This window comes from Sycon ciliatum, chromosome 1, assembly GCF_964019385.1.
Source record: "Sycon ciliatum chromosome 1, ocSycCili1.1, whole genome shotgun sequence".
Lineage (NCBI taxonomy): Eukaryota > Metazoa > Porifera > Calcarea > Leucosolenida > Sycettidae > Sycon > Sycon ciliatum.
In genome coordinates, this window is record NC_088643.1 from 88,284,737 (window position 1) to 88,305,459 (window position 20,723).

Sequence of the window (20,723 nt, forward strand, 5' to 3'; positions counted from 1 at the left end):
TGGTCACGTGCTCGTGCGTAAACCAGTCACCTGGTTACCGTGCCTGCAGGCTACAACTTACAGCATGTTTGGGCGAGTTTCTGTCACTCGAGTTGAACCTTGGTGTGAAATCTGTTGCCTGCTGGCGCGGTGACCAGGTGACTGGTGTGCGCAGGAGCACATAACCGCTTGTTCAACCATGTTCGATTGGGAATAAGGGCCGAACGCTGCATCGCAGCCTTTTCGGACCAAAACCAGTCGATTCAGCGTCCGAAAGACTACAACATATGGGCCAATAGCGGTCATCCGGGCTTTTATAAGAGCGAAATGGCACTTTTAGTGACATTTTGCATACACATCCCCATCTAGTAGGGCGCAGTCACCCAGTTTCGGTGGAAGTGCGCGAGTTCGATTGGGAATAAAGGAGGAAGGGAGCGTTTCAGCTTCCTCGGACCAAGACCATTCGACTCCACCCCAAAGACTACAACTGGTGAAAATTTGATTTTAGGCGTAACTTCCCCTATGCCAAAACAAAAAATAGGCTTGTTTCAAGCCGGCAACCCCTCAAAAAGGAGACTCGGCCGGAATGAAAAAAAATTGGATGCTTTTTTTGGTTCATCGATCGTTGTGTTATTGATGGACAAGAGTACCAGTCTTACACATGTACATGATACATGTATCATGGCCAGGATCAATGTCAAAGTAGTTATTTAGTTGACTGACTCACTGTTCTTGTACAGCATGTGGTGTATTCCTGTCGTCCTACATCCTGAGAAATCAAGCAAAAGGTTCGAGTGCATGCTTCCAGCCAGGGAGTAGTACAATACCATGTATTGTACTACTCCCTGCTTCCAGCCCGTTAGCTCGTATCGACCCCGGAGTTTTTCGAGCCGACAGCTGAGGATCTCTGCTACCTCGTAGGTATTTTGATTGAATTCGGTTGAGATTTGACTGAGTTATGCCTCGTTGAGTGCACTTGCACACATTGCATTGGCGCATGGCACCGTTCGTATCCCTTAATAATCATGACCCTGCTTCCGCCCGGGATAACTTGTGTGCCTAAATTGTATCGTAAGGTGTTAGGGCAGTATCAGTAGGTTCTCTTCAGAAGTTTTCAAGAGTACCAGTATTATCGCTTGACTTATAGGGCCGTTTTAGAGAGTACATGTCAGTTTTTTTTGTCGGATCCTATATATAGGATATGAGTGTTCTGCATGATTCAAAGTGTTGTATACCGTATATTCTCTATTATAAGCGCCGTGCTTATATTTTTTCAACACCCCTCTACCCCGCGCTTATATTGGAGACCGTGCTTATATTTTTTCAACCAATACATCCATACAGAGAAAGAAGAAATACATGCTAGATATCATGCATGCCGCATTGATTTCCAACAAGACCGTGCTAATAATAGAGACCGTGCTTATAATGTTTCGAAAGGTACTCAAAGTGTGCTAGTATTAGAGACTGTGCTAATAATGAAGACCTGTGCTTATAATAGAGAATATACGGTATGTAGTGGATGCAGATGATGATAGAATGCTTAGTATGCTGAATAAGTACATAGATACATGTACCATGCAAGGAGGAAAACTTCCTTCTGCCATGCATAGATGTCTGTGATTGATTGGGGAGCAGTGCCACAGGTTGGCATATCTAGTGCTTTTAATTAACTGTACTACAGCGGAAGCTTCACCCCGAAAATTGGCCGATCGGCTTGAAATTTGGATTATTCCTATGGAAGTCTGTTCCCAGGGAAACTTGCGGAAAAAATTGGCAAAAAAACGCGGCATAATACGGCATAATTTGCGGTGAATTTGCGGTGAAGAATATTGATGTGCGGCAATTTTCAGTGAGTATGTAGTGAAATCAATCAGTTACAAGTCTCTGGTGTAAGCACTCGTCATATTTGAGTAAAAAGCCGCCACGATGAGACGTTCCTGACCGAACAGTGCACTGTGTGTGCGTGTAGTGCAACAAAAAAGTTCAAAAAACGCGGAAAAATCGCGGAAAACACGGTCTTTTCAAAAATCGCAAAAAAACGCGGCCGCGGAATCGCAATTTTCCCCGGGGACAGGGAAGTGCACGGAAAACAGTGCGACGCCTCATGAAACCCATTTCATCAATTTGCATAGGTTGTGTAGAGGAATCCTTTAGACCCGAAACAATTACAAGGTCATTATTTGTTTTCGCACCTGACGACCACTCCATGGAATGAATATCAACGCCTATAAGGGTGACTACTAGTACTACACACAAAAGGCACGAAGGAAGATTTTAGAGTTTGACGCAACAAATGCTAAAATCCAGGCCATTCGCCTGCTATGCTTCAATGATCTATGCCATTTGCGTACTATGCTACCACCTAGCTAGGCAGGGTTTGTTTTAGCCACACATGTAAGGTGTAGATCAGGGAGTCATAAAAAAATGCATGTTGCAGATTCCTGTACTGCTGCAGTGGTAGTACAGTACATGTACAATGTATATGGGTTCTAATAGTGTATTCTCATGGGATTGGTGGTCTATTGAGGGATGGCTTGGCAAAAACAATCTAATAGTCCTGTGGAAGACAAAAAGAAAGCTGGACAAGGGGTCCACAATTTTGCAAAAGAAACGGAAGACAAAATGTCACTTCCATAATGCCAAAGGCAGGGGAAACATATCCTAAAAAGCAACTTTAGCATTGAAAAATCAATTGTTCTATAGAAATTTCTTCAATAAATAAGTAGAGCATAACGACAAGTAAAAAACAGTCCTACTCTTTCTTCTTTTCGGGTGGAACCACTGCTGTGAGGAGCATGGCCAGAACTAGAACACATATCGCTAATGAATGTCCAAAGAAGTATGTATATGACCAGGACTTGAATACGATAGAGGGGTGCTGGAGCATGAAACCAACAGCGAGGTGCTCAAAGTAGCGGAAGCAGAGGAACCAGCCGATCACTAGCATAGCCCGTTCATACATTGGGCCCTTCTTCCGCAGGAATGCTGTTGCTTTCCACCATGTACTTTCAGTAAGGCTGGTCAGCACAGTGGACATGAAACATAGGTAGTAGCCGAGTCGCACACCATGCCAGTAAGCACTAGTGAACCACACTGCCGGAAACCTGGGCAATAGAAACAGGATATGTTGAGGTCTACAAATAAAACTCTACATACATGTACACGTGATTCTGGTACAGATATGGGAAACTAAGGCTGTATTGCTATATTGAAAGTATATTCTTCGGAATTTCACGCACAAGCGAACATTAGACAGCACTTACTAAGCAAGCAACAAAAAAACAAACATCGGATCAAGGCATCCTCGTAACTCATGAGTGGTGCGCCATCATCAGGCAAGTACAGACCCCCATTGGTTATTGAGCTCTCTGTGCATATTTGGGCTTCTTCCCCCCGTGTGGACAGCACTGACTACAAAGTCCAAAGAATGTGTTCGATATGGGTTGCTACAAGTGTGGGTAACTTTGCACGGATGAATGATATGTGCCAATCGTGTACATTACAGTGACATGCACATGGGCGAGCTGGGTGGGGTGAAACAAGATGGCGGGCGCCAACAGCAGATACCGAGGGGCATATCAGCACCCCGTCTGCGAGTTTTAGAGGGAGACGAGATGAGGTGAAATTGTAACGCTTTAGTTTCATGAGGCCTTCTCTGTATCTGTATAAGGCTCTGTACCTACAATCGTAGGTGCACCGAGCACTGACTCGAGCTGCCGCAACTCGCTCTGAGTGTACACCTGATAGATACACAGCTACGCATTGTAGCTTCACAGGAAGCGTGAGTTTCGAAGTCTGAGGGAAATGTTGAACGGTCTCTGCTCAGATGACGACTACACCGTAGCTCAGTGGTTAGAGCATCGCTGGCCTCAAGCGAAGGTCCCTGGTTTGAGTCCTGGTGGTGACGGTCAATGTCTTCTTCAGACTTTTCCCTTTTTCATTCCCTCAACTAGTGAACCTATGCATTCACATGTATTTTCAGTAGAGTGTTTGTACTGCAGGATTTTCGCTATGGATTCTGAATTTTCTGACTTGTCTTTGCTTTCCAACTGCACTTATATGGTCGCTATAACAGTATAAGCCTGCAGCAAGTGATAACTAAAGCTATGTGTGTACATGCCAAGTGCTGTGACATCACTAAAAGTTCCATTGCTTGACATACACGTACAAAACAACAATATTTAAACATCGGCTTGTACAAGAATAAACCAACTTTCATATGCGACTTTACGGTGTGTTTATTTTTCAGTCTCAACCCACCCCTGACCCAGCAACAAAGGAGATATGCTGTCGCCGATACCCGCTCAGCCAATAATGAATCCACTCACCGCAACGATTTCGATGGAAATCGCTTGTAGATGTAATATGTCATCCACCACTGCACGCTCATGTTCCAGTGACGAATGGCAGTGCGCATATCCGTTGCTGTTTCAATGCGATATACGTCCAGATTGTAAACGGCAGAGAAATCCAACTGGCCAGAGCTTTTCCCATCTGACAATGGCTGCGTCGGTCCTTGGCCTTGGGAGCAAGCAAACAGGTCCAGGGAATAGAACAAACACTAGCTGACTGAAAATTGCTAGCTGGTGGCAAGTGAAATACGGCCCCGTGAACATACCCGCACCCTACAACGAATACACGTGCCAGTACATGACTCTGGATGCAAGAAATAGTCGCGGTATAATCTTCACAAAACAATTTGCTTATGCATGCACCGATGCAAAAAGTTTGGTTTGCCTCGTCACATACATGTACTTCGAAGTACTTGTAAAAATTGTACTAGATCCATGTGCTCCGCATGCTGTCAGGTGCACTGTGTTTTATGCAACAGCAGTTCCAAGTAGCACTGAGCATGTCACTTTCCAGGACGAGCATTAGGACAAGCACTTGGAACAGACAAAGTAGGGTTTGTAATGTGCTGCATGTACAGTCAACTCCACTAACAGTGTTGATGGTAATGGAGCATTACACGCAGCAGTGGAAACAGTCACTATAAGCAATCTGTCCTTACCTGCTTCTGGCTTTGTCTCCACAGGATATGCCCCAACACCGGAGGCAACGATAGCTGCTTCAGCCAAAGACCAGCCGGTGTAATAGCGATAGCGATAGCCAATGAAGGCAGGAACAACATAGAGGATTCTGTGTACATACGGTAGCTCTCCATACTCATCAGTGCCCAAGTAGGCATGTGGAAAGTACTTGGCAAATATCTAATCACACAGAAGAGTTTCAGAAGGGCACAGCACATGGAGGATTCACTTCGTATAGGATGATGTGCCAGCAGGTGTGTCGAAACGGACAGGATGATTCACAAGTTCCATGAATTATGAACTACCACGAACATAGGCACATGTACTTTCATTTTGTACTGTATGTACCACGATGCCCACACATAACTGCTGGGAGAGTTGAAACTTACAAATGTAATGCCAGCATACAGAGGAAACGGTGCCAGTCGCAGTAAAGACGGCTTCAATGTAGGCAGCGAGCCAGCATTAGGTCGCCATACAGCATGACGGAAGGTAGAGATGCGGAAGAAAGGTCCAGTCAGCAGCCCAACAAAGCAGTAGACAAAACAATAGTACTCCACTATGTCCGGGATTAATGGTAGTGTGGTGGGCATCTTGAATCCAAGTAAAGCAGAGTCATATTCATCACGATAAAATATAGCTGTGCGACTGTCCTCGTCTTTCTTGTTGCTCTCCTGGCTGATTTTCCTATCACGAATGTCAAAGGCTAAGCTGACAAGCTGCATCAACACACCAAACAAGACCGCACCAGAACTATCAATTACAATTGACATATGCCTGTTGAACATTATGCACAGTAGCTATAGCTGCAAGTGTATGACTTTCATATGGGACTCGTCTGCTCAGAATAAAAACACTCATTGGGCACGTGCAACATGATATAGGCCTACAGTACAGTCATAGCTAGTGTTGTAATTGACCGTTTCTCACTACTCCCAGCCATGTGCCATCTTCACACATAGACAATGGCACCTATCAGGAAGTCGAAAAATACAGCATATAGCCGTATACCGAGGGGCATATCACCACCTTGTCGCATTTTATGACTCCATGGCACCTATCATATGCATAAAACATGGCTGCAGCCTTTTTGTGGGGGAACTTGTCCCATATTTGGCAGGTGTAGTCAGCTGTAGTACACATGTGAGCATACCTGTACAGTACATGACATTCTATGCAGGGCTGGTATTACAGTGTGTATTTCAAAGTACGACTGAAATGGACTTGCCCAGCAAAGCCAAATGGCGGAAAGATTATGCATAGGTCCCATTGACGACAGGATTACATAGCGGAAGAACTTCATTTTACGGAGAGACGACGGAAACACAACTGGATATGACACTTAAGACGAAGGCTGACTTTCCACACACCAACAACATCAAAAATAACGCACTACAACACGAGCACTCTCTGACCTCTATCCCCTAGCAACTACTGAGTATGCCTGTCTTATGCAGGGTCATGGACACAGACAAAACAAAAAAGCTGTTCTCATGAAACTGCCATCAGTACCTTGACTGTCAGAATTAACTGGATGACATTGGTATGACCACCGATAGGCTCCAAGCCCAATAAGAACGACACTCGGGTGAAACCAATGTATGCGAAGCAGAAGACGAAGGAGAGGATGTGATTGTATCTGGAAGGTACGCGCACATCAGTATCAAATCAATATCAGATGACAAGACCTCAGTTCCAGGAGAATAGAGAAGCACTCAGCTCATCCAGCTGCCTGGATTTTAGCCTTCCTACAGTTTAGCCTCAGCGATTTCACGTGCAATATGGTAAGTTCAAAGGCAATACCTGTGCGCAACATCACACATACATGTACAAACCCATCTGAAATCTCCGAGAAAAGCGGATTTGGAAACCTGAAACCGTAGCAGATCAATAACGACGCAATGGCCCACCGTTCGTGGCTACGTGATGCGGGCAGCACGCCGCACCAGACCCCATAATGAGAGCTGCATACTATTACTCTTGGGGTTATGTACATGTACTCTTGTTATTATGTGATGACACTCCACAGGGATATAAAAAGTATCCGTCAAACTACATTGCACTATGGGGAGTGGTGGATATTACGTAATGGATATTAAAGTTTAACTCGGATGGTGAGCCAATTTAATTTTGGTAAAAAAGGAGAAGGACAAAATGTTACGAGTTAGGCCATCCAGAATTAATTCGTTGTTTCGGGTCACCCGACCGACCGTCTTTTTTCACCCGACCGCAAAATGCTTTTTTTTTATAGTGCATGCAAATGTACAGACTACACACGCGACGTGACCCTAATAATAGCAGTCCAGAAATCGACCTCAGAAGCAGCCATGGCTAAATCAGCTGATGCTGTTTCAGGACCGATTGCGGATCGGAGATAGAAGACAACGTCGTCACCAAGCGCTGCATCCTGTCATTTACTAAATTTACAAAAAAAATCAGCTCCGCCACCTTGTCGCTATTTACAGAAGTTTTCAAGGTGAGAGCTGCTCGCCGGTCAGACTCGTTTGCCAGCGAGGCATCTGGTCCTGGAGGGGACCTGGATCTGATGGGACAATGACTGCGCTGGATTGTCTATGGTCTACACAACAGTCAGATTTGATCGACTGGCTAGATGGACAACTTATTCGATGTACATGTACATGGACGTAACCAAAATAAAAAATAAAATAAAAAATAAACCCGACCGACCGACCCTGGTACGGATGAGTGAAGTGACCCGAAACAACGAATTAATTCTAGGTGGCCTTATGACTAACTTTTGTCGCACTCGCTGACTGTATATGATCTGGTTACGTTGGTGGACAGTTAGTCATAACTCGTAACATTTTGTCCTTCTCCTTTTCTACCAGGATATTAAAGTAGAAAGACAATCCAGCGCTGGCCAGAAAGAGCAAACTTCTCTTCTTAGCTGAAACGCCACTACACTGTACATGTACTTTCAGTGAAAGCATACATTGGCAAATGGTCTTACTTTGTGCTGACGTGTCGAATGAAGATGTAGTTTACTGAGGCTGTAATCAACGAATGATATACTTGCCACCCACACACTAAAACAGCGATGCTGAAGCCAATGATCCCTCCAAATACTTGTTTGATTCCAGGCTGAGGAATTAGTCTGAAGATATGTGCAAGTAAAATTGACGCTACAAGGACGGCCAAATAGATGACATCTTGTTGATCCATCTTGTTCCGCACAGCGGACCAAGTAAGTATCACCTGTAGGAATACGACTATTTCTTTAGGCAGGAGACTAAACGATGAACTGAGGCACGGCCTCGAAAGACGTCTACAGCCCTGCTTTGGTTTAGGAGCAAGATGAACAGAATGATTACTAGAACTGCAAATTGTAACTTCGAATCAAACACACCCAGTAAATTTTTCAAAAATTGTCAGGCCGGCGGCCTTGTTGGCTGCATGCGGGGAATTCCCGCCTCCATGCGCTCTGAGCCGCGCCTCCGACCCATCTAGATCTAATCGCTTTCACTGACCTCTGTTCAGTGCAGTAGCAGCACATGCACAAGACGATTATTACTCGAGCTAGCTTTGCTTTGTTTGTGGCTGGGCCAAGAAACTGTTTTTCCGATCCGCTGAATGAAAATGAAAACAATAGCAGGGGTAGCTAGGGCAGTAGGGGCCTAGGGCAGGTAAATCTGCTGATATGATCATGTTGAGGCGGCTATGTTCTCATCGCTCCCTGACTGGTCTGAGTGTGATCAGTACAGGCAGCCTCGTACCCTGTCATAAAATTCAGAAACGTTCCTGTGGGGATTTCCACAGCCCATCAGGTGTGTTGCCCCACGCTAGTGCCCGTGTTCTACCTGGATTTGTCAGCGAAGCAGAGGAAGAATCGCTGGTGCAGGAATGCTCCAAGTACGTGGATCACCTGGACTATCAGTATGATCATTGGGACGGGGTAAGCCCGAACTGTATGACGACATATTATTAGTACACAACAGTGCAGCTGAGCATGTCACTGGTTAGCCAGCTCGTGTACTACCGTGTAGCTATGAAAATGTCAATTCAGCTTTTGCAAAAATAAAGGGGGTGTGCCACTGGTACGCGTCTGCACTACTATACTGCAGTGCAGGTTCCTGCACGAGTACGAGGGCTGCACTACCGCGGAATCCAGCCAGGCGCCGCGATAGCGGCAAGGGCGGGATGAACAGCGGCACTGACCGGGTAGGAGGGACTGGACCATGTATCCCGTATGCACCAGGGAGCTCCCCGGTATGGTCCCACGCCAAGGAGATCACCAGGGAGTCGTAGCCATATTATACAGGCCGAGGGAGTCGACATGAGATAAAAGTACTCGAAACGATGTGCGGCTCGACCCCGGATTTCAACAAGTGACATGGAGAAAATTCATCTGCAGGCATAGAATACACTGTACCAGTAGAATAGTAGAATTCCAGTGGTTTTAAAAAGAAGGCTGTACTGTGACTGAGATGAGGATGAAGAACAGCTATCGAGGTCATACTTGATTCATCTGTACGATTTTGCAATATTCAATAGTAGTGTACTCGTCTTTTTTTTTGCTAAGGTGATCCGGGGATACAGAGAAACGGAGAAGTCTCGCTGGTCGCCAGAAAACAGTGCCGTAGTGGAGCGGATGCGAAGAGCAGCATTTGGCAATGATGTCACCATTCGGCCGCGTGTTCATGTTCTGGACCTGTCTGCAGATGGGTGAGTGATGGGGCGAGTGTCGGAGTGATGGGCGAGTGCCGGAGTGGGCTGCCACAACAGATGTACTGGTACATGAACCTGGGCAATGTACTTGCTGTGAAGTGTGATGGAGCAGTGAGTGATGTTAGTGTAGGCTACACTGCGTACAGCCTACGGTAGTACATGTGTTTGTGTGTATGCAGGCCCGCATGCGTTTATGCGTGCACTATTCGCGTTCATTTCTGGCATTTCCTGCACAAAGATACTGAGTGACCAGTCTGGACGAAGACTTCCATGTTCATGACACTAGTAGACATAGAAGCATGTGGATTAAGAGGTGCTCTACTTGATGTGTTGTGGTGTTTTGTAGGTACATCATGCCACATGTTGATTCCGTCAAGGTATGCTGCCGGTCGTATTACTGGTACCCTTCTGACTAATGCTGTACTGTACTGGGAAGCCTTGCCCTGGTATTATAGAGACACAGCCTTGCCCTGGGTATATAGAGACACTTGTCGGTTGACCGTCTGAACAGAGTGTTCCGCTACTCCAAACACACGCCGCTTACTAGGATATTTCCGAGTCTGTTCACAGAGTACTCACTGCCCGCTGGGTAGAGCATTCCTGAGCAGAACTTGAGGCATGACGAGATCTGGGTGCATCTCAGAGACTTTCATACAAAGACGTTATCCTTAGCCTATTGTTGTCTGGTGATCGCTTTTGCGTGAAGCCCCGGTACGAGTCGCAACCGAATTCCATTCTTCATTCTGTGTACCGGCCGTGGCTAATGGGGTTTCTCGGCACTTGTGCCAGTGGTTGTGAAACTTATCCACTCACCCCCACCGTTAGGCGCTGCATATGCCGCTAGGGTTTACCGGGTGTTAGCGGTCGTCGTGAGTTTCCTTCAGAAATGGACACGATAATTTACTTTTTTTACCGGCCGTATAATCGGTATAATATTATTATTTGTTACAGATAACACAATTTTTAGCCAAATCCCTTGCCATGACACCACATGGTGAAGCTATAGCTCTGTTTCCAAAGATCAGTAAGAGGAAGAACTGCAGCTCTTTGACCGCACAGTCTGAGTCTGAGCCAATCTTCCCATGTCTTTTTTCACAAGGCTGAATTCAGGTTTGCTGTTGATCGAGTAGTAGTACCTGATGTTATGTGGTAGACATACTTCAAAATGACAAACAAGGCCACGGATTGCCCTACATTCTGTCCTTGTTTTGTCCGACTCAGTTCTGTGGAGACACGATAGCGGGTTTGAGTTTGCTGTCGGACTGTGTTATGCGCTTCAAGCATGAAAAGGAGCCAGAGAAGATGGTCGATGTCTTCCTGCCGCGTCTCTCATTGTATGTGATTACGTAAGTACACGGCCATGCTGACTGTACACGTACCGTTAGGAGGTAGGTAGATACATTTTTATTTGAATTCGCAGAACCAAACGGGCGGTGTCGCCCAATTACATGGAAGCGAATGGAAACAGTAAAATATTGTAGGAACCTGGTCAACAGGTCAAAGTGAAAGTCCCCTGGTGTGAGGACTGCCTATTGCTGCATGGCACTGTTCGGAACAGAGACAGCAAAGCCTGAAATATCCACTAGACCCTGTGTGTAACCATGGTAACTGCACATGTACATGTAGTGTGCTCACTTAGGTCACAATGTATGTGATTACTGTGTAAGTGTACGATTAGTCAATTACGTTACTCTGGAGCTGTACTTCAATGACCAATGCAGTACAGTCATGTACGGTGCTATTCTTGATTGAAATGCGAATTTACTATGTACATTTGCATGTACTTAAAATGGTGTAAATATCAACTGCAAAGTCCTACTGGTCGCTCTTGACGAGATGACGTGTCCTTATCACTGTGTAGTCGGAGGTGTTGTACTCCACTGACCTACAACCCTTTCTATTTGTTGACTCTTTTGTTCAGTGGTGATGCCCGCTACTTGTACACACACGAGGTTCTGAAGGCGGAGGAATCGGTTTTCCGCGGCACACCTGTGCAGCGTGGCCGGCGGATGTCCTTCATTTGTCGCCAGCCGGTTGCAAGACCAGCGAATCAGCAAACTGTTCTACCTAATCTTAATAGTGCCTTTGACGCAGAGAACAAACCTGTTTATAGCTAACAGGAAGTTTCTTCAAATTTGTTATTCTCAGAGACAATAAAACTACATCTCTCACATATTCAGCACACATACTTGAATTTTCTTGTAGTATCCTATTGAGGCAAGTTTCGATCAGTTTTGTTGGAATAGTTTGCCTAAATACACTAGCGGCTAGTGCAACTATTTCCTATATACAGTGTACTGTAGTCACTATCTTCTTGCGGGGGGGGGGGGGGGTAGTTGTATTATAAGTTTATAACCCTCATGTCTATCACTCGGTCCGGACCTTATTTCTAAAAATTTGACCCACCCAATTCATGCTTTTCCTGCCGACTTTGATTGCTTGACTTACCAGATTATGATGAGAAGGATTACAATGTACATCATCAGCTGTGCACATGCACGGTGCCGCGGGTGTGTATATTTCTGTGGCCCTAAAGACTTTTACTAAATTCTCTTATTTTTCTCTCTTCGCTTGGTGCACATGCGGTCATACACGATCAGTTTCTCTTCTCCTTATTTGGGTCACTGGGCATCCCTCGCGGTCGACTCAGTGTGCGCATCCCCACTACCATGACACTCCTCTCTATCATCATACATGTAGGTTGGAGTATGAAAGTACATAAAAGCAAAACAAAAAGAGACTTGTCTTTGGCAAAACCACTACACAGGGATATCACTAGTGCAGTGATGCACTAGCGACTCAAGCTGTATACATGTACATAGTGCCCATAAGCGGTTCCGCTGACTCACATGAATGATGTCATGGTGGTGAATCAGCGGAATCGTCTATACAATCATGTAGGTGCTAAGTATACTACAACGTGAGTCAGCGGAACCACTTATGGGCGCTATGTGTACCATGGTATACAGCTGGAATCGCTAGTGCACCACTAGCGCTGTACCTCCTACTCAATGTGCTATGGCTAGTAGATCTAACCAGGGAGTTGTAGACTCTATACAACTTCCTGATCTAATCAATGTGATCGTCTCACTCCATCAAGAGAAATAGAGAAAAGGAATTTTTGCTCTAGTAGAAGCAAGTGCAGTGCAAAGTCAGTCACTTGTGTAATAGTTTTGATATGGCTTTGGTAAAGTTTGGTTTACAGATCATAAGATAGCAGGTGTGACAACCGTCCTCCACTTGTGCCGATTGACAAACATGCAGTTGCTCTGGGACCCAAAAAAATAATTATTATGTGTGCTTTTCAAAAGTACCGCCGGGAACTGCAGCTAACGTTATCAGATAAAGAAGTTGTCACTGTTGTAATGATGACCGTGTCATGTTGGTGCAGTCATATGAGCCGAAGTACGAGTTACAGAGAAGCATGTCACAGTGTGCCATGCTTCAAAATCATTATAACCATTCATTTCATAGCCGCTAGGCAATCATCAGACAACCAATACAATAGAGGATGACTTACGATTAGCTCTTGTGAGCATTGAGCCGTGACATTCTCTAGAGCAAGCAAATTCTTAGCCTCCATTCTGCATACACTTCAACGCAAACTACAGTGTTGCTCAATGGAATCCGATCAAGCAAGTCCACACCGGGCGCTGTGGAGTGCCAGACCTGTCAACACTAGGTTGTGCACTAGCACAGGCGCAAACTTGACTGACACCGCCGGATAAGATTTAATTGAGCAGCACTGTAGATTGTTGAATTTGCATTATGCAATTCTTGGCAACGAGTTCATAATTGACAAGAGGCAGTCATGCATTTGATCTAATGTTGAAATAAGATAACAGATTTCCAAAAGAAGGGGGGGGGGGTGTTAAATTGATAGCCAAGCACCCCGGTAGAGCAGGCCGGAGCTGTCACATCAACAGCATCTCTACAGAAGCAGACCAGCCACTTCACCAGAAGATACCGGCGGAGTTGCCAACAGAATAAAGCAGAGCAGCACACCGTCGGCTATAATGGGATACATGAACGGCAGCACTAGGTCGTGTCCTCATAGTTAAGCAGGAAATCATTATCATCACACCCTAAACATGGAACCCAGATTGCAGCAACAGCAGCGGCTAATGCAGGAGTGCCCGATTCCAACTGAAATGACTCAAATCATACAAGTATGACACTATTTAACTTTCAAGGCGATGTATACGACCATACCACCGACAACAAGCAAAGCAAGGACGATTATGCATAGCATCTTTCGAGTGCCTTTATGAGACTTCTCCGCCTGCACATACAAAACACCCAAACACACACACACACACACAAACACACACACACACACACACACACACACACACACACACACACACACACACACACACACACACACACACACACACACACAGTAGTAGAGAAAAATCAGATACAATCATTCAGAAATGTCCCAACCAATGGAAGATGGCACCCATCAGTGCAGGATGTCTTCCACCCACACAGACTTCAGAGTAGTTAGTCACACAACCATCAGCGTCTGTTCAAAGTTGATTTACCCTCTGCATAGAAAACTTTCCTCATGACGCAAAACTACTTGATGTATCTTACACTGAGCAGCCGAAATAGATATACCAAGTTTTTCAGAACTAAATAGTTTTTCAGGACTAAAGTATGTACCTTTTGCAGTTGAACAACACCTTCCTCGATCTTTACAGCGGCTTGCTCGATGTTGTAGTCGATTCGATCCAATACGGTTCCCTGTATCAGACGGCACAACGCATTGAACGGTAATTTTTTTACAACATACAGTCCACATGAAAGGTGCACATGTGACATGCTAGCACGATGAGAAAGATGTCAACAAGGGAGATGCACTACGGTACATGTACAAGCCATTCAGGTAGCAAAGTTGTGGGCCACATGCAAATATGCAGACAACTCGAACCAGAAAGTCAGGAACAGCAGCTCTCCTGTCAGAATTTACAAACACCCATGTGCATGACGTATGTGTACATGTGGCTTGTAAAACTGATCACAACCATAACCCCTTACGACCGGACCATGCAGAAATCGACTGAATTCATTGAAAGCACTACTAATGATGTCATTGGATAAAGGATCTCTATGATGTCGAGCCAGCCGTTGAGCTTACCATGCTCTACGAATCCCAAAAAGCTTTCCATGCCTAACATTTCGGAAATCGGTTTAGTAGCATGAAAGTTCCACCCAGAATACGGTTTAAAACATAGCAAGTTACTAGTACCGGTCTACCGACCTGCTCAACGATCATCGTGGCCAGATCCCGGAATATCTCATTCAAGTCTGCGATGGACTGCACGATCTTGATGATTTCCCGTTCTCTCTCCTCCACCATTGCAGAATTGTCCTCAACCAGCCCGAGCTGGTTCTCTGTAAAGCCCTGAAAAAGGAATATTTCAAACAGAGAGATGGAGGGAACTGTCAATTGCTGATTTCAACATGTCATGGATTTAATGTTAGGAGGCTATAGACGTCTGAATGCCAGTTGAGAAGTAACTCAAGTAGGAGGATGAACCAATCAAAACAGTCCGAAGACACTTTTTAGGAAACTTTGCTTTTTAAAAGCAAATTCACCAAGACAGTACAGTTGCATTGGGCGTTGAAGAACGTGCAGCCAAAGAACATCCAGGCTAGAAAAAAATCATGTAAGAGCGTGCCAGGCAGGAAGCAAAGGTTTCTAAGCCTCATTGGGTTTTTCAACACTGCATGCACAGTGTGCCTGCGCTATATTTTAACGTACAAGTTCAGAATAAGAATACTTGAAGTATAAAGATGCTGGCATTCGAAAATACCAACATCCTGACCAGCTTTAACCAGACCCTACCCCTGCTCTCCTGCACCCAGTGTTACTGTACACCAAAGCATGAGGAGAGGACTTGGGACAACACCATGTACAGGGAGAAGCCAAGCTCTTTTTCCTAGTTTTGCACACTCGTCATTGGGCAGATTTTAGAATTCAGGGAGCTTCCTGGCGACATGAACAGAAACCCTGCAGGCTACAGTGCCACACTTCATTAACTCGACCAGACTTCACTAGCAGCCAATAACGACTGCTGGCGTGTACTTGGCACTCACACGATCATATAGCTCATCTTCGGTTACATTCTCCTCCTCCATGAAGCTAGAAACCTGTGTTGCCGGAGTGTCGAACAGCTGCTTTTCCCGCTCATCACGATTTTTCAATCCTGCGCAATATACAGGGACATTTGTATGAGCCAAGAACAAGACTAGTGGTGCATCCGCCAGAAGGAAGAATATGATTACATGTACTACATGTACATTACGTACTTGGAATCTGGTTATGTTAGCAGTTCCCCAGTCCTATCCTTTCCTTATTAGCAGAACTGTGCTCTTTCAAGTCATTCACGGTCTCAAACATGCTGTGAAGAGTGGCAGTGTACTAGGCTAGTAAAAGGTGATAGTCTAAAAAAAAGAAAGGTAACCTAATATTCTACTACATGTACATCATGTATTGGCCAAATGACACTCACGTTTCAAGTACGATGACTGCGCCTTTCGAAATGTCACAGACAAGTCCTGCAAGCTGGACGCAAGCGATGACATCACGTTCTTTGTCACCTTCGTTTCCTGGTTACTTCCGCCACGACCCCGATTTCCTATGCCTTGAATCAGCTTCTGACATCGATGAAACATCTAAGAAATCGGAGAAGGAAAGAATCAGTACAAAGAACTTAACTATCCAGCAAGCAGTCGTTACTCACTTATCCCGGCTGTTGAATTGTCAGGTAACATTCATTCAACAGTAGAAAGCTGATTATTCGCAACCGTCAGCTATCCAAACGATCAATTATCCGAAAACCCTCTTTGCACAGAATTGAAAGGACAAAACTCTTTTTTTGCTTGCTCTTCATCATACAATTTCAAATGGTGAACGGTACTATTCGGCCAATACTGTAAATATACAAATTTTCGGCAGCTATTTAATTTCGGCTATATTCGGCACCGACCCAAAACGCCTAAATTAAAACGCCGATGAAATTTTTCACAGCATCTGTCGCACTATACCATGCCCTCTACCCCACGCCGAAAATAAATCGCCGCCGAAATGTCAAAAATCGTGAAGTGCCGAAATTTTGCAGCGCTGAAATTTCGTATATTTACAGTATTGTAAAGAACTCTTCCTCTCCTCTCCTCCATGCGCTCTCACAGCCGACTCACTGCTACAGTCAGACCTCGTTTATCCGGTCCTCGTTTATCCGGATCCCTCGCCATCCGGAAGAAAATCGCTGGTTACCGATGTGCAGCATATGTCATGCATACAACATAACCGGACCTCGCGATCCGCATACCGGTGCATGATTTTGTGTACAAACTGGTTAAAATGTGTGCAAAAAGCTTCGTCGTATCCGGTTGCATGTGGCTGGCTAGCGCTTGCAGAAGCTAGTATCAGGGAGTTGTACAAGCAAATGAGGTCCTTGACCTGCTGGGTGTATGCGGACAGCACTCAGTTGCATGCACTTGTCATTTTCCTCACTTGTTTTACATACTGTGCACGCTACTAGTTGTACTGCATAGGACCCGTCTACATGTACATGTATGTACGATGTCACTGCTTTTGACATGTCACATGCATATACATGCATATACAGTATGTGTGTTCAGTTATCCGGTTACCTCGCCTATCCGGATATTTTTGTGGAAAACAGATGTGTGCGGTTAAGCGAGGTCTGACTGTACCCTCGGTAGCCATTACACACACCAACAGCCATACAAGGAAGGGTTGCAGATAGATACTGAAATTCCTCCTGACAGCTGTTTCGCCCGTTCATAAGGCTCATCAGAGAAGGTGATATTGAATAGGATGATATCAGGTGGAGATGGTCAGATTTATACTACAAAACATGGGCGCAAGATTACGGGCAAAGTGTGAGAATGAGAAGTTACAATTCTCCAGCAACACAGTGCCAGGGGTTCCAAGAAAATGGCAGGTGAGACATCCAATCACCTGTCTCACCTGCCATTTTCTTGGAACCCCTGGCACTGTGTTGCTGGAGAATTGTAACTTCTCATTCTCACACTTTGCCCGTAATCTTGCGCCCATGTTTTGTAGTATAAATCTGACCATCTCCACCTGATATCATCCTATTCAATATCACCTTCTCTGATGAGCCTTATGAACGGGCGAAACCGAGCTGTCAGGAGGAATTTCAGTATCTACCTGCAACCCTTCCCTGTATGGCTGTTGGTGTGTGTAATGGCTACCGAGGGTAGCAGTGAGTCGGCCGTGTGAGAGCGCATGGAGGAGAGGAGAGGAAGAGTTCTTTACTTCATCATACAAAGCATGTCTTTTCTTGAGTGTATGAACATAATGTGATGATTCTGCCAGTACCTGTGTGATTTCTTGAGTCATGATCTCAATTTCGTGTTCTTCCTCCATGGTGTCATCAAACGATGGTCGATTCATGTGCTTGTCATGAATGGCCTGCAACTCGTGGATCCTCTGCTTGATTTTCGTCAACTCGAACTGGATCTCCTCCACACCGTCGCACCTACACATGTACACCATACAGCGAAAAGAAATTCAGCAGGGGTAAAGACACCTCATGACAGAAATGATCGCAATCTCAATATGCAGTCTGGGGGTACTACAGTGCTGCTCAATAAAATCCAGTCACAGAGTCACTCAAGTACACGCCGGGCATTGCGCAGCCCTAGACCTGCGAACACCGGGCTGCGAAATTATGCAAGGGCACAAACTTGAGTGACGCGACTGGATTTCACCGACCAGCACTGTACATCGTATACTCACATCTTCTGCCCTGCAGATCCACAAACAGCACATTCAGTATTGTCTCCACGAAGCCCTAGCACATCTCAATGGAAATGTGATGCATGAAACTGGTCCCATATCCCAATTGCTAGCTGCTAACGGACCAGCCAAATTGTATCCAACCTGTTTACAGCACCTGGGGTACTGAACACATGTTACTATATATGGTGAAAAGCGACACGAAAATAAAAAGCAGCATGGCAGTGTGTGCATAGCCCAGTCATGAGTCGCAATGATAGGAACATGCATGAGTCGCAATGATAGGAGTAGGAACATGCATGAGTCGCAATGATAGAAGTAGGAACATGCATGAGTCGCAATGATAGAAGTAGGAACATGCGTGAGTCGCAATGATAGGAGTAGGAACATGCAGCCCAGAGGCAGAGGTGGTTAGTTAATCATAGCCATGAGGTCAATATCAACATGCCACAACTGTAATACATGACTGTACTACCAAAGTGGTTAGACACCTTAATTAAAACATAAAAGTGTCTGCTAGTTCTCACCATTCCGGTGGCAGTTCCGCAATTCCGCCGCGAGTAAATGCAACGCTCTCCTCTCCACGGGTGCCACGTGCTGATCCAACCAGTGCAATATTGTCCCCTGTTCCCTGGGAATAAGATGTGCAAATACAAATGTTAGAGCTCCCCACATGATTGTGGCAACAAGACAGGCGAGCACAGAGACTCCATGGGTATGATGGGAAGAATCCAAGGCCCCGTGCTTGAAAGCAAGTTTCTTTTCTTCACTCGCTGTCCAATATCAGCAGACAGTCTCTATGCAGTTATATTATGTACTTTGGCAAGTGTGCCGGTTTGTTCAAGGAATCTAAATAGAACAAACTAAATCACCAGATTGCAGTATTCAAGTGCGTCACTGCATTTCCTCTGTGACTCGGAACACTTGTGAGTTCTCATGTGACGTTCTTTGTGTCTCCGCCGAAGCACTCTTCCGGTCTCCTTGTCTCCTTTCGTCTTTGTATTTCTGCTAATGGCACGCCATTACGCTGAACTCAGCAACATGCATGCACTCAGGGATAATTATTTATAACTCACTCCCACGGCTGTACACACTGTAGTTTGTTCCAGGAGTTCTTCTTTCTTCTCTAATCAATATTCTTTTTTAACACCGCCTCAGTAACACAGTGAGTAGAACATGATTGTATCCCTATTCGAACCACCCATAACCACGCTATTCGAACCACCCATAACCACGCTATTCGAACCACCCATAACCACGCTATTCGAACCACCCATAACCACGCTATTTGAACCACCCATAACCACGCTATTCGAACCACCCATAACCACGCTCACCTCCACCCACGGTACATGTAGGGAAATAATGGTTGCGGTCACAAAAATTCAAGTGAGCTCATGAGAGAGATGTCCCAATATTGCAATAAGCATCTGCTGTGCTAGAAAAAATACGTACACGTATAGCCATTTTTGTAATAATACCAACCTGTTCCTCCTCCGCTCTCCTCTCAGCCAAGGCCTCGTGTCTGAGTCGAAGAAACAGGTCTGTATGGGGTCGAGTAGCCATAGCTGCTATAAAATACTACTAGCGACAATGACTAATGTGCGTAATACTGTTAGCGACAGGCGCTAGGCTGGGCAGACTGGTTCACGTCGAAACGGGAACAAGGACAGACTACACAGCAGATCCGGACGAACTGGTCTGTAGGTACTAGGTCTACTTCTAGATTCTAGCGATGGTAACCAAGGACGTAGATCTACTAGATAGTAATCAACACCGAAATCCTCATTTCTCCCTTATCCCGGTTGGAATGCTTTAGCACGCTTTCAACTTTCTTGTGGCACTCTGCACTAAGTTGAAGACAGCTGCTGACAGTACTGTGTTCTCGTCGTCACTCGTTAGACTGGGCCGGGGCCAAGGCTTTGCTTTTGCCTTTTGGGTCGTCTTTACTGTTTGCTGACAACTAAACAGAAGTCAGAACAAAAATACAACAATAAAAAAGCGATAACGATACATGTACGCCGGATCGCGGTGAATGCTGTCACGATCTTTACATGCATCCAAGCACTGCATGCACGTACATGTACCTGTATGTGCCACACTACCAGGCCCCCATGCCCAGGGAGTTAAACCGGGCCCGACTCCGGCTCTCTGGTTCTACTCGTTGTGATCATGCATGGTGATCAGGTGATCGATCCTAAAAAGAAGCCGCATGTCTGTACCAG

At 45.4% G+C, this 20,723-nt stretch overlaps 3 protein-coding genes across 4 annotated transcripts; 1 reads left to right on the top strand and 2 right to left on the bottom strand.

The window, feature by feature from the left end:
* Positions 1–2,087: 2,087 nt before the first annotated feature.
* Positions 2,088–8,402, bottom strand: LOC135806214 (lysophospholipid acyltransferase 7-like). Its single transcript, XM_065320370.1, has 6 exons — positions 7,984–8,402; positions 6,525–6,651; positions 5,402–5,731; positions 4,994–5,192; positions 4,311–4,503; positions 2,088–3,086 (listed from the first exon to the last, which is right to left on the bottom strand). The coding sequence occupies exons 1-6, from the start codon at positions 8,193–8,195 to the stop codon at positions 2,735–2,737; spliced, it is 1,413 nt and encodes a 470-aa protein (XP_065176442.1). The 5' UTR covers positions 8,196–8,402; the 3' UTR covers positions 2,088–2,734.
* Positions 8,403–8,531: 129 nt separating this feature from the next.
* On the top strand, positions 8,532–12,246 carry LOC135806216 (alpha-ketoglutarate-dependent dioxygenase alkB homolog 7, mitochondrial-like). 2 transcript variants are annotated; one of them, XM_065320373.1, is made up of 5 exons: positions 8,532–8,882; positions 9,553–9,695; positions 10,045–10,075; positions 10,920–11,044; positions 11,620–12,246. In XM_065320373.1, the coding sequence occupies exons 1-5, from the start codon at positions 8,874–8,876 to the stop codon at positions 11,813–11,815; spliced, it is 504 nt and encodes a 167-aa protein (XP_065176445.1). In that variant the 5' UTR covers positions 8,532–8,873; the 3' UTR covers positions 11,816–12,246. The 2 variants fall into 2 exon arrangements, with proteins under 2 accessions (XP_065176445.1, XP_065176444.1); XM_065320372.1 differs by having other exon boundaries at positions 8,533–8,925.
* Positions 12,247–13,410: 1,164 nt separating this feature from the next.
* LOC135806215 (syntaxin-16-like) lies at positions 13,411–20,490 on the bottom strand. Its single transcript, XM_065320371.1, has 8 exons — positions 19,984–20,490; positions 19,026–19,129; positions 18,079–18,238; positions 16,220–16,382; positions 15,804–15,913; positions 14,965–15,108; positions 14,367–14,447; positions 13,411–13,980 (listed from the first exon to the last, which is right to left on the bottom strand). The coding sequence occupies exons 1-8, from the start codon at positions 20,062–20,064 to the stop codon at positions 13,876–13,878; spliced, it is 948 nt and encodes a 315-aa protein (XP_065176443.1). The 5' UTR covers positions 20,065–20,490; the 3' UTR covers positions 13,411–13,875.
* Between the last annotated feature and the right edge of the window lie 233 nt (positions 20,491–20,723).